The following is a 13,740-nucleotide window of genomic DNA, read 5'->3' on the forward strand; positions in this document are numbered from 1 at the left end:
AGCCCATGAGAATACTACAGGTCAAGTCTGTAAGTCCTGCATCCTTAATCCTCTCATCTCATAAAGCAACTGTAAAAGGCATGCTTTGGTCTTTTCTATGCCTCTCGTTCTCTCTCCTCTCTCTCTCTCTCTCTCTCTCTCTCTGTATTTCTCTTGCTCTCTCTCTGTGTGCATATGTTTCTGTGTATATGTGTGTACATGCATGCGTGTGTGTGTGTGTGTGTGTGTGTGTGTGTGTGTGTGTGTGTGCATGTCTGCGTGTCTGTGTGTCTATGTCCCTGAGAAGGCCAGAAGAGGGTGTTAGATGTTAGAGGTTCTGGAGCTAGAGATGCTGACCATTGTGAGCTACTGACCCTGGTGTTAGGAACGGGGACATCTGGAAGAGCAGCAAACACTCTTAACCACGGAGCCATCTCCACCCACCCTTGCTTGTTCGCTTGCTTTTCTATGGGTGCTGGACTCAAACTCACCCAACTCAAATTCACTCGGGCTTGGTTGATGGCAGGTGCCTTTCCCTCTTGAGCCCTCTCTGGCCTATCATTTTTCTTCCTGAAACAGTTACTCTATGGCCCAGAGCTCTTGACCCTTGGCCTTCCACCACAGCTATCAAGAAGTGCCATTTCGATTAAATAAATCTTCTCCAGGCTTACTGCCGTGATTTAAGTTCGTCCTTTTTCTAAGATTTCACGGTTCAGAATTTGGCGTTCCCTGAACATCCAGGTGTTCTGCTTAGAGTCAAACGCCACTTGCTGAGTTGTTCTCCACCCTGGAGCATGTCTCCCCACATCTGCCCTTGCACGCCCATGTCATAGGTAGCCCCTCCACCACACCAAGGTAAGGTTAGCTTGGACAACCTGATCGCTGAGCTCAATATTGCAGAGCATGCCACAAGGCCCATGAGGAACACTGGCCTTAGCCTCGTTAAGGCTGCATACACATAAACCCACTGAAAAAGAATAGAAAGAGTTCTGCAGGAAAGTCCCCCGAGTTGAGGCCAGGCTAGCCCCGAGTCTCATGCATGTCCTATCACTGAATAAGTACCCTACCTAGATGTGTGTGAGTAATGTCCTGTCTGCCCAGAGACTCAAGCTGGTACTGTCAGAGCCACTGACCCTCGGTCTAAACAAAAGCCATAGGACTTAGGCAAATGGGTTGCCTGTTATAGGAAGGAGTCAGCTGGTAGGTGAGAGTAGTCAGGGAGCTTTGACTCCAATGGAAGTGAAAGGACTCAGGTCCAGGGAAGCCACGGAGCAGAGGGTAGTCGTGTTCAGTTTGGGAGAGGAAATGAGGAGCTGCTGGCTCTGAGACCCACTTCAGTGCACACACGCAGGAGTAGGGACTAGAAAAGCAGAAGGCCTAGCCCAGCATCAGAGAAGCACAGTGCCCAGACCCTTGCGAGTTCATAGTGGGCAAGGTGTGCCCCTGGAAGGGAAGGGCAGGCAAAGTTTTGTCAACTTAAGTTTCTAACTAAATAAAAAAGACAAATCCTTTCTCTTTTCATAAAGACTTGAAGGCTTGAAACTAGAAAAACTAGAATTTCCAAAGGCCCCAACCAATGGTAAAGAGCTCAGACCCAACGCATAAAAGACACAAAAGTTTGGAAACTGGCAAATTCGGGCAGAGCTGAGAACCAGCAGGACGGGTGGTGAACACAGCAAGGGAGGGGGTGGGGGACTGGGGGTGGCATTGGGAACTGAGGATAGATCAACCAAAGTCAGGTCATAAACACACAGATCCCTAGAGTGGCCCGCCGGAAGCCTCATCCGAGCTCGGGCCCAGGAAGGAACCTTGCGTCCTAGCACAGAAGCCACTGTGCAACGCCATGCAGAGGCCCCACCACCACAGGAAGGGCTGTGATGGGAGAGTGGCACTCTGGGGCACTGAAAGGCGGGTGCCAGTGAGAAGTCACGGAGCGCTACGCTAAGCAGACCGACCCATCCTTCCAGGTTTCCACCCACCCACTCGTCCCTTTTCCTACCCAATCACCACTCATACTCTTCCATCCGTTGATCTATCCTTCCGTGAATCCACGAGCCCACCATCCACCTTCCTCTATCCACTGGTCTGTCTGTCCCTTCACCCATCTATTCATCTCCCATCCACCTATCCATCATCCCTCCAGATGAACTTCTTTATCCATCCGCCCGCCTATCATTTGCCTGCTTATTCAATGAATTGCCCATCATGGGACACTTTAAGAAACTGGAGCTATAAGAATGAGCAAAACCATGCTACCTGCAGCTGCAAAGTCTCTTAAACAGGCCAAATGTTTGGGAAAACAAAAAAGATGAACTGAGTCTTAAAGCAGATCCAAGGGCGATGAGGAAGCTAGAGGCAGTGAGAGGTGAGGCAGAGAGAGGGTTGCGGCCAGCTGCAGCGCTCAGACAGAGCAGACCCTTTAACCCACATGGATCGTGACATGAGGTTGCCTTTGGACCCGGGATCTCTTTCAAGCCCAAAGATTCTGAACAGACCTGAGGAAGAACCTCCAGCCTCAGGTATACCCACAAGTAAACCCAAGTAGAGAAGTGAGAGACAGCATCCTGCAGGCTGGCTTTGCAGAGGAGACCTCAGAGACCAGCAGACTGACAGGGCTAGCCACTGATGCTTGCTTTCTGGCTGTTCCAGGGGCCACACTGAGGGCTGAAAATGCTGAAAGCACCATGAGAGCAGTCGTATCACAGACCAGTCTGTGCCATCACCAGACAAGCTCTCTTCTAGGCAGGCTTCAGTGTGCTGAAGGCCCAGAGGAGGTGGGAACTTGTGTCAGTTCACACAGCTGCAAGGGTAACCCACGCCGGCATCAGCGGTGTCCGTATGGAGTCCGCAGGGATGGGTCTAGAGTATGTAAATATCTAGGATCGGCACCATAAGAAGGTGTCAGGAGATGATGGCTCAGGCCTCAAAACTTCTATCAAACTGGCAAAGCACCACTGCCCAGGACAGAGGTTTACTATCCAAACACCAGCCAATGGCTTTTGCTTTGCAGATTATATATTTATCCCAGAAGCAGGGAGACCAGTCACTCCTGGCTGGGGAGCCATCTCAAGTACCCAGAGGGTGGGTGAGGGAATAGAACTCCTTTGGCATAGGTCCTAGAATGCTGCTGTCACTCCAGGCCCTGACTCCGCCCCTCCAGGCAACTGTCACTCCAGCCCTTCCTTCCCTCCCTCCCTCCCTCCCTCCCTCCTTCCTCACTCCAGGCAGACTGCCAGGTTCTAGTCTGTCCTCCCTTCCCCCTTGGGAGTTTCCAGCTTTGTTTGACTTTCTCACCTCCTGGGGGACTGAAGAACCACAAGCTCAGGTGGCCCAGCCCCTCCCCGCTGGCCAAACTACCCAGATCTCAACAGAGGACCCAGACACCTGCTGCCCCTCGCCAAGGCTCCTAGGAGAAGGGGCAGCCAGTGGGAGAGGAAGCCCTGAGGCCAGGAGGGGCCACAGTGCTGGGGCTTGTCCAGGGTCTGTCTTTTTCTGATGACTTCATTGTCTTTGAAGCAAATTCTTAGAACTCCAGTCACACCCATTTTTTAAATATATATATATATATATATATATATATATATATATAAAATGCATTCCAGCGGTAAAGAATCAGCTCTCCACCCACCCGCAAGGTTCCCTACCTGGAGAAGCCACCTGCCTGTCTGAGGGTGGGGGCCTGCAGAGCCCGAGGGGGGAGAGGGGGTGTCACCCCGAGCCTCAGTGTTCTGAGCAGCTTCCAAAAGGGTCCTGTACTGCAATGACATTTGGAACACACCCCCTAGAATACAGCCACCTCCATGGCCTTGAAGCCACTGGGCAGAGGAGACCAGAAGATAACGAACCCCCTGTGGTACAGGAAGGGCTGCCAGAGGACACACCCACATCCCGATCCCCAGAGCTGTGTCTCTTTTCAGCCAGTGAGAGGAGCTCAGAGTGAAGACCCAGAGACTGGAAAACTATGGCACAGGGACAGACAGACAGACGGCCAGACGGCCCAAGTGACAGCATGCAGTGTGCTTTTTGTAGATTTAAACGAACTTTTTAACACAGTGGTTCTCAACCTGTGGGTTGCACAACCCCTTCAGGATTGCGTTATCAGACAGATATCCTGCCTATCGGATATTTACGTTATGATTCATAACAGTAGCAAAATTACAGTTATGAAGGAGCAATGAAATAACTTTATGGTTGGGGGGGGGGGTCACCGTGACATGAGGAACTGTATTAAAGGGCTACAGCATTAAGGACCACTGTTTTAACACAATTTCTTTTTTTTCTTTTCTTTTCTTTTTTTTTTTTTTTTTTCCGAGACAGGGTTTTTCTGTGTAGCCCTGGCTGTCCTGGAACTCACTTTGTAGACCAAGTTGGCCTCGAACTCAGAAATCCGCCTGCCTCTGCCTCCCGAGTGCTGGGATTAAAGGCGTGCACCACCACGCCTGGCTTTAACACAATTTCTGATTTGAAAAAAAAATATGCATGTGTGCATGATATATATATATATCAGTTGAAAAGTTCACGAAGTTGGTTCCTTCCTTTACATAGTTCTGGAGATTAAACTCAAACTGCCAGGCCTGTGTAAGTCCCTTTGCCTCCCTGAGCCATCTCACTGGCCCTTTAACACGGTATTTAGCAGTTGGTATGGGGACAGAAGGAAAGGAGAAGGGAGGGAATGGGAGAGAATGAAAGGGATGGACAGACAGAAACAGAGACAGGAGGGAAGGAGGAGGCAAGGAAGGGAGACCTCAAGACTGGGAGGCCTTTATCCTGTGGGGTGGGGTCTGGCTGGAAGTCTGAATCACATAGAGCAGGCACAGCAGCCAACTGGGAACTCTAAGGCCTTCACAGACAGAAAGAACTACCCAGGACATGGACACACACGCACTGAAGTATCAGTCTTCAAAAGTCTGTCCTCAGCCCGAGCAGGGATACTGGAGACTTCCCTCAGCATGGGAGCCCTCTCCACACAGTGGTGTGCTGAGGAAATCCTCCTCTGAATAGGTCTTGTGCTAACTTCTTGCTTGGAATCAATGCCTTCATAGCTCTTGCTCTGGCCCCTATGGTCCCAGGCAAGACAGAGGGGCTTTGTCTGATGCTATGGGGAAGATGGATGGGGCGGAGACTAGCAAACGGTTGCCTTCCCTAAAGTCCTCTGGGGTCACCACTCAGGTCAGAGGCTCAATTTCTCTATGGAAGCTTGAAGGTCAGGGCTCCACAGTGGCATTAAACAGGGGGAACAGCCAAGCCCTGGCCACACGCTGAAGTCACGGGGTCTGGTAGCTCTCTTATGCCCTCAGCAAATTTCTACTGACAACCTAGTGGGTGCCAGAGGTAGCAATCACAAAATTATGGATCCAAAGATTATACCCCACACCCGAGAGCTGGGGCTTTATACACTCTGCAGAATGAGGTTCATGACACAGAGAGAGAGAGAGAGAGAGAGAGAGAGAGAGAGAGATCACCCTGGGTTACTGGGAGAAGAGACAAAGCCATCATAGCATTCTGTAGGAAACGGATGGGGAGGATGGAATGTGGGATGCAAGGATGGAGGTTGCAAAGGGCAACACAGGTAGCTGCTGAGGCTGAGGGGAAAGCAGGCTCTCCACCGAGGCCTCCAAGAGGAGGCAGACTTGCCCAAATCCTTCAGTTTAGAGCCCAAGGCCCTCCCCATCCCCAAGTGAGCCCAGCTGTGATGACCTGCAGCCCTCCAGCCCAGACAGTGTATAAAACAGAGATGCCCACAAGTCAGGTGAGGGAAGCTAGGCCCCATCTCACCCATGGCTGAGACACCCAATACAGGACTGACCAGACAGCCAGTCATGTCCCTACTACTAACTCCGCTTTTCTTACTCACTCTTCTTTGGCCATCTGCAAGCTGACTGATAAGGCTCAGGTTGCTCTTGCTTCTGGCTCAGACCCCTGTGTACAACCATGCTCAGGAAACTGCCTCTTAGCAAGAGCACACCTGCCCCAGGCAGGAACTAGACCCACGCACATATGCGCACACATATGTGAGCACACACACACACACACACACACACACACACACACACACGGGCAAGAAGCAAAAGGAATCATGGGGCAGAGTAAGTTGTTCCCTGAAGTGACGGTCTAGAACTGCCTAAGTCTGGCACCGGTGAGTAGGACTTATTTAGGCATAGGCTCTTGCAGGTATAGGGGAGCTCAGAGGAGGACATGTTGGATTCGGGATGATTACTCCAATGGCTGATGTCTGTGTAAGAGAGAATTTAGACCAGGCCACAGGAAGCATGCACTGTGGAGAGGTATAGGCAGTAGCCATGCAGCATAGGTCAAGTGGCTAACAAGTCCTGAAGAGACAGGAAGCACCCCCCCCACCCCCACTTTGGGCATACCTCGACCATGGCCTTCGGGGCCTTCAGAAACATAAAGGGACATGGCTCAAGCATCTTACCTCACCGGTGGCAGTACAGGCTATGTAGATCCCTTATACAAACCCAGATCCCTCATTCCATACCCACACAGACAAGTATGGCGGCATAAGCCTGAAATCCCAGCACTCGGGAGACTGAGGCAGGAGGATCGTGAGTTCAAAGGTCAACCTCAACTCCCCAGAGGACCTTAGTTCAAAGAAAGAAAAAAAAGCGTGCCTAGGATGAGAAGGTTTTAGATTTCAGCAGGTTCTTTTTAAAGTTCTGGAATCTCCGTATACACATAACGAGCTTGGGAGGGGTATCAAGACTAAACACAAAATTCATTTATGGTTCATGTATACATTTGACATGTAGCCTCAAGGTAACTTTATACAAATTTGTAGACACACCTGCATTCTGACTGTAACCCATCACGTGAGGTCAGATGTGGAATTTTCCACTTTGGCATCATGTTGGTGCACGCCAAGTTTTGGATTTTGGAACATTCCAGATTCCAGATTCGGGGTTAAGGGAACTCAAGCCAGCTAGCTGCTGGTAGCACCAGCCACAAGAGGATGTGGAGATGATGGGAGGGCCCATCCTGGAGGCCTGTCAGCTGTGCTTGACACTTGCCCACAATATACAGTCGCCCCCTTCAGTCCTCGCCCTGGCTTTAGGGGTTAAAGTTCACAGACAGCTGGACCTGCCCACATCTGGATCTCAAAAAACAAGGTCACAGAAGTGCACTAACGCCCAACTTCAGGATAGCACAGGAGAGAAATACTTCACGTTGCAACTCACTAAGTGGAAAGAGCCAGAGTGGCAGGTTAAGTGCGCAGCGACGAGAAGAAAACGTAATGTCTCTCGCAGAGTCTCAAAGTGTTCGCTGCTCTAGCTGAGATTTTAATTATGGGCAATGTAATGATCTTCGCCTTAACTGATAATTATCCCCCACATTAAGGACTAATGTTAGAGGGTTAGGAACCACTCCCAGCGTAGCTGAGTTGTATACCCTGTAGCCTTCAGCTCTCTGGGTGCCCCTCCTTCCTGTGCTCAAGGAGATTTTTCTGCAGGATCAGGACACGGCTCAGAGGCAATGCACCACACAACATGGGGTTTTCTGATGGGGCCACCTGGCACACTGTCCCCAAGGAGACAGGAACAGCATCCCTCTACCTCAAACTAATAGGAGTTGGATAATGTCTATATTTATAACTAGGGCTTTTACTTTAAAATTGCTCCTAAACACACACAGGTGATTGCGTTCTTGCAATCACACTGAGCCTAGATACAACACCCTCAGCTTCAGGAGGGTTCTGCAGTCCGAGGAGGCTCTTAAAGGAAGAAAGTACTTCAGGGGCTGGTACAAAGTTCAAACTGAATACCACTGAGGGTTCCCCAAGCCCTACCTCCTAGGGTGCACCCATCCCTAGGGAGCATTCTCTGTATAGGAGACAGAGGAGCTCATGGCCCTGAGCTGGGGCAGCAGCTTTGTATTCGACAGCTGTGCAAAGCGCCCCTTGCCTTGGATTTACAGAAACACACACTCAGAATGAAGACAAGCAGCAAGGGGGTGGAGGGACTCTAAGAACAGGGATCAAGTTAGGGACACCCAAAGAGAGCTTTAGTTGTGACAGTGACCACCCCTCCCCTCTCAGATCTGGATGCAGCTGAACTACCCGCCCCTCCTGCTGACATCAAAGCTGTCATTCAGGAATGTACCCCAGGCGAGAGATGATAACTAGGTAACTATTCCCAGGTCTCCCTGAAGTGGAGAGAGGGGGAGAGGGAGAGGGAGAGGGGGGGAAGCCACCCTAGAAACGCCCAGAAGCCGGCAGTGCTGGGCCCCGACTCAATTTGGAGCTTGGCCACAGGCCCAAAACCCAAAGGACCTTAGTGACCAGGAAGGGACACTGGAGACAGACAGATGGACAGGAGGAAGCACATTCAGACAGGAAGACTGCAAATAAGGGAGCTAAGAGATGGGGTGAATGAATTCAATTAAGAGGAGCAACACGGGAGTCCATGACCACATACAAAAGTATTTAACAAAAACCAAAAGTGGTATACTCCAAATAGAGAACGAGAAGCAAGACATGGAGGGAAACATGCTTGTATGTGTTTATGGGCTTAAAAAAAATAACTGTTTCGTTTTTTGGGTTTTTTTTTTTTTTTTTTTTTTGGACAGGGTTTCTCTGTGTAGCCTTGGCTGTCCTAAAACTCACTCTGTAGACCAGGCTGGCCTTGAACTCACAGAAATACACCTAGCTTCTGCCTCCGAGTGCTGGGATTAAAGGCATGTGCTGCCGCCACCACCACCACCAGGCTGAGAAATTTTTATTTATTGGGGGCCATGTGTGGAGGTCAGAGAAAAATGGTAAGAGTTGGTTCGTTCCTTCCACTGTGTGGGTAGCAGAGATCCAAATTCTGGTCCTTAGGCTTGGTAGCAAGTGCCTTAGCCCACCAGTCCATCTCACCAGTGTGGCTAAGAAAATAAGAGACTACCCAATACGTATCCAGTGCCCACCTCTGAAGTCTTCTCAGTCCTTTCCATCTATAGGGAGTTGTTAAACCCATCTGTGGTCCCAAAGCAGAGATGTACCGGCAGGGACATGCCACTACCTTCCCTTACAAACACCAGGGATTCCAGGTGTTCATAGGCTGGGCACACTCTAAAACCAGGGTGGATTAGGAAACTCAGGAGAGCTATCCGGACTCCATCTCCCGGTGAATTCAGAGAGCCTTTCCTGAAATGTAACGGATGCCTTCCTGACTCTCCTGTCCTGCAGCACAGGAAGCCGAGGGTTCCTGGCACAGTTGGGCTAATTCCAAGCCCGCCATGAGGAGGCCTAGAGCTTGAGCTCGGCTTACCGAGAAACAAGAAATTAAAGCTGTGTGACGACAGCGCTGCTTTCATCGTGAATAAATGAGCACAATTACCTCCACGGAGAAAAGCGAGCGCTTCAAAGGCAAGAAATGGAGGAGAGGGGAGGAAGAGGATCGGGGAGAAGTAATCGCCCTTAATGAGTTTTATCTCTAGGGAAATAGCATGATGCTTTCAGTACCCGAAGAGAATCAAATTAGCCTCATGCCAGTCACATCTCCCGGAGATGACAGATGTGCCCACTGTCCCTTTATCGTCCTTCCAGAAATGACTGTGCTGATGAAGAGGAAATCTGAGCGCCTCAGAAGTCACTTGGCTGCACCCAATGGGTCCACTGTCATTGCAGGGGAGCCGAGGGTCCACAGATCCCAGTGGCCTCACTTCCCTGCGCCAGCATGGTCACATCATACCCTTAGTATCTCTAAGAGGTCTGCTATGGTAGCCCCAGGGATGAAGCCTGATGCAGAGGCTGTTACATGCCCCGTGCTGCTGCTGAAAGATGGCAAGGGTCCTAAATAACAACTAAAGAGAATACATAAAGTGACCCAGGTCACTTGCCCACGCAGATAGGGTAATGTCTGACTGAACATTGGTCTGGCATACAGCAAGCACTCTGTAAATGCCTGCAGCAGGTTCTCAGCTAGATGGGCATTGTTCACACCCTGAAGACACCAATCCTCCCTGCAACGGTGCCCCTCAGCTTCTCTATCTGAAGCAAGAGAGTCTACAAAGACTTCCACAAAGGGCCATTTGACAGGGAGGGACTGGGGAACCAGCTGGCTCCCCCTGATGCTTCTCTGTCAGGAGGGAACCAACCATGTAGCTAGCCGAGTCTTACAAGACACTGCCAAAGAGATGCCAGCTGAAGCCTCTGGATAGAGGAGGGGTGTTAGGAAGAGAGGTGGGGAGCTGGAGAGATGGTTCAGAGGTTAGGAGCACTGACTGCTCTTCCAGAGGTCCTGAGTTCAATTCCTAGCAACCACTTGGTGGCTCACAGCCATTTGTAATGGGATCTGATGTCCTCTTCTGGTGTGTCTGAAGACAGTAACTGTGTACTTAAATATATAAAATAAATACAACTTTAAAAATAAATTAATTAATTAATTAATTAATTAATTAATTTTAAAAAGGAAGAGAGGTGGGGCCATGGCTACCGGTGTGTCCCGGAGGTAGCGCTTGTTTATTGGGTTTAGACTTGGCTAAATTCAAAGCAGGAAGAAGAGGCAGAGGAGGGGAGTCCCTACACACACACACATTTTGTCAACACTTCCGGTGCACACCGTCAATCAGGGTGTCTCCTAGACCTCTGCCTTCCTGCTCACCACCAGGCACCTGAGAGGCAGGAATCAGGGATCAACACTTGCCAGGCAGCAGGAAGAACTGCCCGCATCCTGTTGGCAGTCAGCCACAGACAGGGAGGGGAACCGTAGAGGGGTGGGCAGCCAAATGTCCTTCTCCCTCCTCCACATTTCCAGACAATAACCAACTTGAGATGCCGACATGCCGGCAGGCCAACCTGGCATCCCATATCTCGCAGTCTGTGAAAGTTCTCCAAGAGACCGCCCCTCCTCTTTGGATGCACAGAGCCATAGATATCCACTCTCTTCTCTCTCTGCTAGCTGCCTCCATCTTTCCTCCTGCTTCCCACACTTCTAATACCTACAGGCCTCAAGATGAACGCAATAAATGTGTACTGTGTGCAGATAAGATTCCTATCCTAGAGGGCAGAGATTCTTCGGATTTCATACTGACATCCTAAAGATAGAAGGATCTCCAAGTCACCTCCACTATAAATCAAGTCCCTAAGTCAGGGAACTTTCCAGAAAGATGATCTGTTCAGCACGGAACCTATTGGGAATTGGTTTTCCAAGTGGGTTGAAACTGTACCTAATAGAGGATCAAAGACCAGATTGAGATCCGGGAGTTCACAATGGTGTTGTATATACTGCTCTCGGCTGCCTCTTCATTTTTTAAAGCGACTGTTGGCTACAGTCAGAGAGGTTGGTCTTGTCTTTAAGACTGGTCGGGACATGCTGGGCTAGGAGTATCTTCGGGGCGGAGGGAGGTGAATTAAGTCTTCGCACCAATAAGGCATGACTAGAACTGACAACTTCTTTCGGGATCCAGGAAGTTGAAGGCTCAGGATTTTTACCCTAGCTGCATAGTTTGGCACTAACCAATTAATCTGAAAATCTGGAATAAAGAGCTTTAACAATCTGCTTGCAAATGGCTGAGACAGGAGGATTGCCACGGTTTTGAAGCCAGGATAGGCTTTGGAGCCAGACCTTATCTAAAAACCACAGAACTCACTTAGATACATCTAAGGTATCCGAGGCATTTGGGTATCAAAAGTACATCTCACCTAAACAGGCCCCTCCTAACGTCCTCTGGAGAGGAAGACACGGATCCCCCAAGAAGGTGAATGAGGACTGGGAGGCTGGCAGCAAGGAAAGTGCCACCTGAAGAGACCTTAATGGAGATGACACACAAGTCCAGGACCTGTCCTCTTACATCATGTCACTGGACACCCATAGGAAACCCTCACACCTCACAAGTACACTGTGAGCCTCTTCTCACCGTGCACAAAGCAGAGGTAAGCCCCCCCCCCCCCCGCACCAGCAGCCCGTCCCACAGGCTCCAGACACTTACCAGTGAAGTCCTCGAAGCACTCACAAGTGTAGCCACCCTCACGGCTCCGGCACCGGCCATTGGCCCCGCACGGATTGGAGTAGCAAAGATCAATTTCAGTCTCGCAGTAGTCCCCGGTGAAACCCGGCGGGCAGCGGCAGCGCAGGCCCGTGATGGGATGGATAGGCCGGAAGAGCACCGTGGTGGAACTAATGAAGGGGGCCGAACTGTCAAACCTAAGCACAGACACGCATTTCATGTAGTTCTCGCAGGGCTCCCTCAGGCAGATGTTGTCATCGAAGGGCAGCACTCGCTGGGCGGAGATGGTGGTGAGCAGTGTCCGGTTCAGGTAGATCTGCTCCTGCAGGTCCTCTGACGGGAAGAACCGGCCACGGGTGCCACCGGGGAGCAGTGCCGAGAAAGTCACGTTCAGGATGTTGGAGCTGACGTCCGTGTCGTTCTGGATGTTGAAGACAAAGATGTCATCCTTGGTGGTGGACAGTACTGTGGCCACCCCTTCTACAAAGAGGGACAGCAGCGGGGACAGGAACTTCTCCTGCGACATGTTCTCCAGGCGGACAGTGATGCTGTTGGTCAGCATGTCATCTGTAATGATGGTCACGCGCAGAGTGCAGAGAGCGGTGACACTGTGGATACCATCTATGGGACACAAGGAGACCTGTTGTCAGTAGGATGCCCGAGACAGTAAAGGCTCCTACAACCCCACCAAGGGCAGCCTTAGCTTAGATGTACTTGGCAAAAGAGAAGCCAGCCTGGGTACCCCCACTCTCACTCCCCACCCTTGACTTCCTATGTACCCCATCTTCCTGCTGACACTTCTGACACACTCTGCATCCCAACCTCAGCTCTCAATGTTCCCTTTTCTTAGAGAGACCTCAGGGGCCCTCAGCCCCATAGCACATAGGGACTTCTCAGCTCACAGATCTCACTCCAGACATAAAAGACCTGGGATCTTCACTGTACAGTGAACCTGACCATCTCACCCTGACCCCAACCTCCCCTCTTCTTACTACAACTCTTCCCATTATCCTCCCACTCAACTCAAACCCCACCATAGCACCTCAACCCTGGTGCCACCAGGGAGCAGCCCCACCCAATGTGCCACGTCGTGGCTTAACGTATCTGAGCCTTATGCACTTGTATCCTTACACAGCCAGCATGCAAGAATGCTGGATAGACACTGTTTTGCAAGGGTAACTAAGAGCTCTCTCATAGTTCGTAAGTGCCAGTGCAATAGGACCAACTATCCCTCCACATCACTGCCCAAGCCTCCCCTCTCCTCAGCCCCCACGATGGACTCTATCCTTTGTGTTGGTCAGCACACAAAGGCCAATGTAACTATGGTCCAAGGGAGCCAAGCTCAATCCCATGCTAGAAGCAGAACTTTGCAGCATCATCTATCTCCATGGTATTGGCATAAAAGGGACAAGATAAAAAAAAGAGACTTGAGCCATGGCTCCAGAAAGTGCCTGAGGCCAGAGAACATGTGGCAGGAGTTGGAGTCCCCGCAAGGAGGCTCTAGGATACTATGCACGAGGCCACGAGGATGGAGCATAAATTTGCAACAAAGGCCCTAAGATGTTAGAAATGCCAGAACCATGGGATGCCCACCGAGGAGAGCTACAGGTGGAGTGGATTATGCGTACACATAACCAAGAGAGGTTATGTGTGCTGAGGATGGCAGAGTCGGAGATGAGGGGCCACCTTAGCCCTGTGGACCCCAGGTGATTACATTATAAGCCCGACAAGCTAACCGTGACTGGGAGATTGAGAATTTTTCCCCACCGGACTTCAGTTCTGCTTTAGTCTGATCGTTTCCCGCTGTGTCTCCATTCT

General features: G+C 50.6%; 1 protein-coding gene across 6 annotated transcripts in view; it reads right to left on the minus strand.

Annotated features, from left to right (window-relative positions):
- Celsr1 (cadherin, EGF LAG seven-pass G-type receptor 1) overlaps positions 1–13,740 on the minus strand; it is a 135,466-nt gene that overhangs the window by 67,940 nt on the left and 53,786 nt on the right. For all 6 annotated transcript variants that reach the window (NM_009886.2, XM_030248310.1, XM_006520380.2 and 3 more), the window contains exon 2: positions 11,905–12,543. In NM_009886.2, the coding sequence (NP_034016.2) occupies positions 11,905–12,543 (639 nt within the window). The remainder of the gene's footprint in view (positions 1–11,904; positions 12,544–13,740) is intronic.

The sequence above is a fragment of the Mus musculus genome, chromosome 15, assembly GCF_000001635.26.
Source record: "Mus musculus strain C57BL/6J chromosome 15, GRCm38.p6 C57BL/6J".
NCBI lineage: Eukaryota > Metazoa > Chordata > Mammalia > Rodentia > Muridae > Mus > Mus musculus.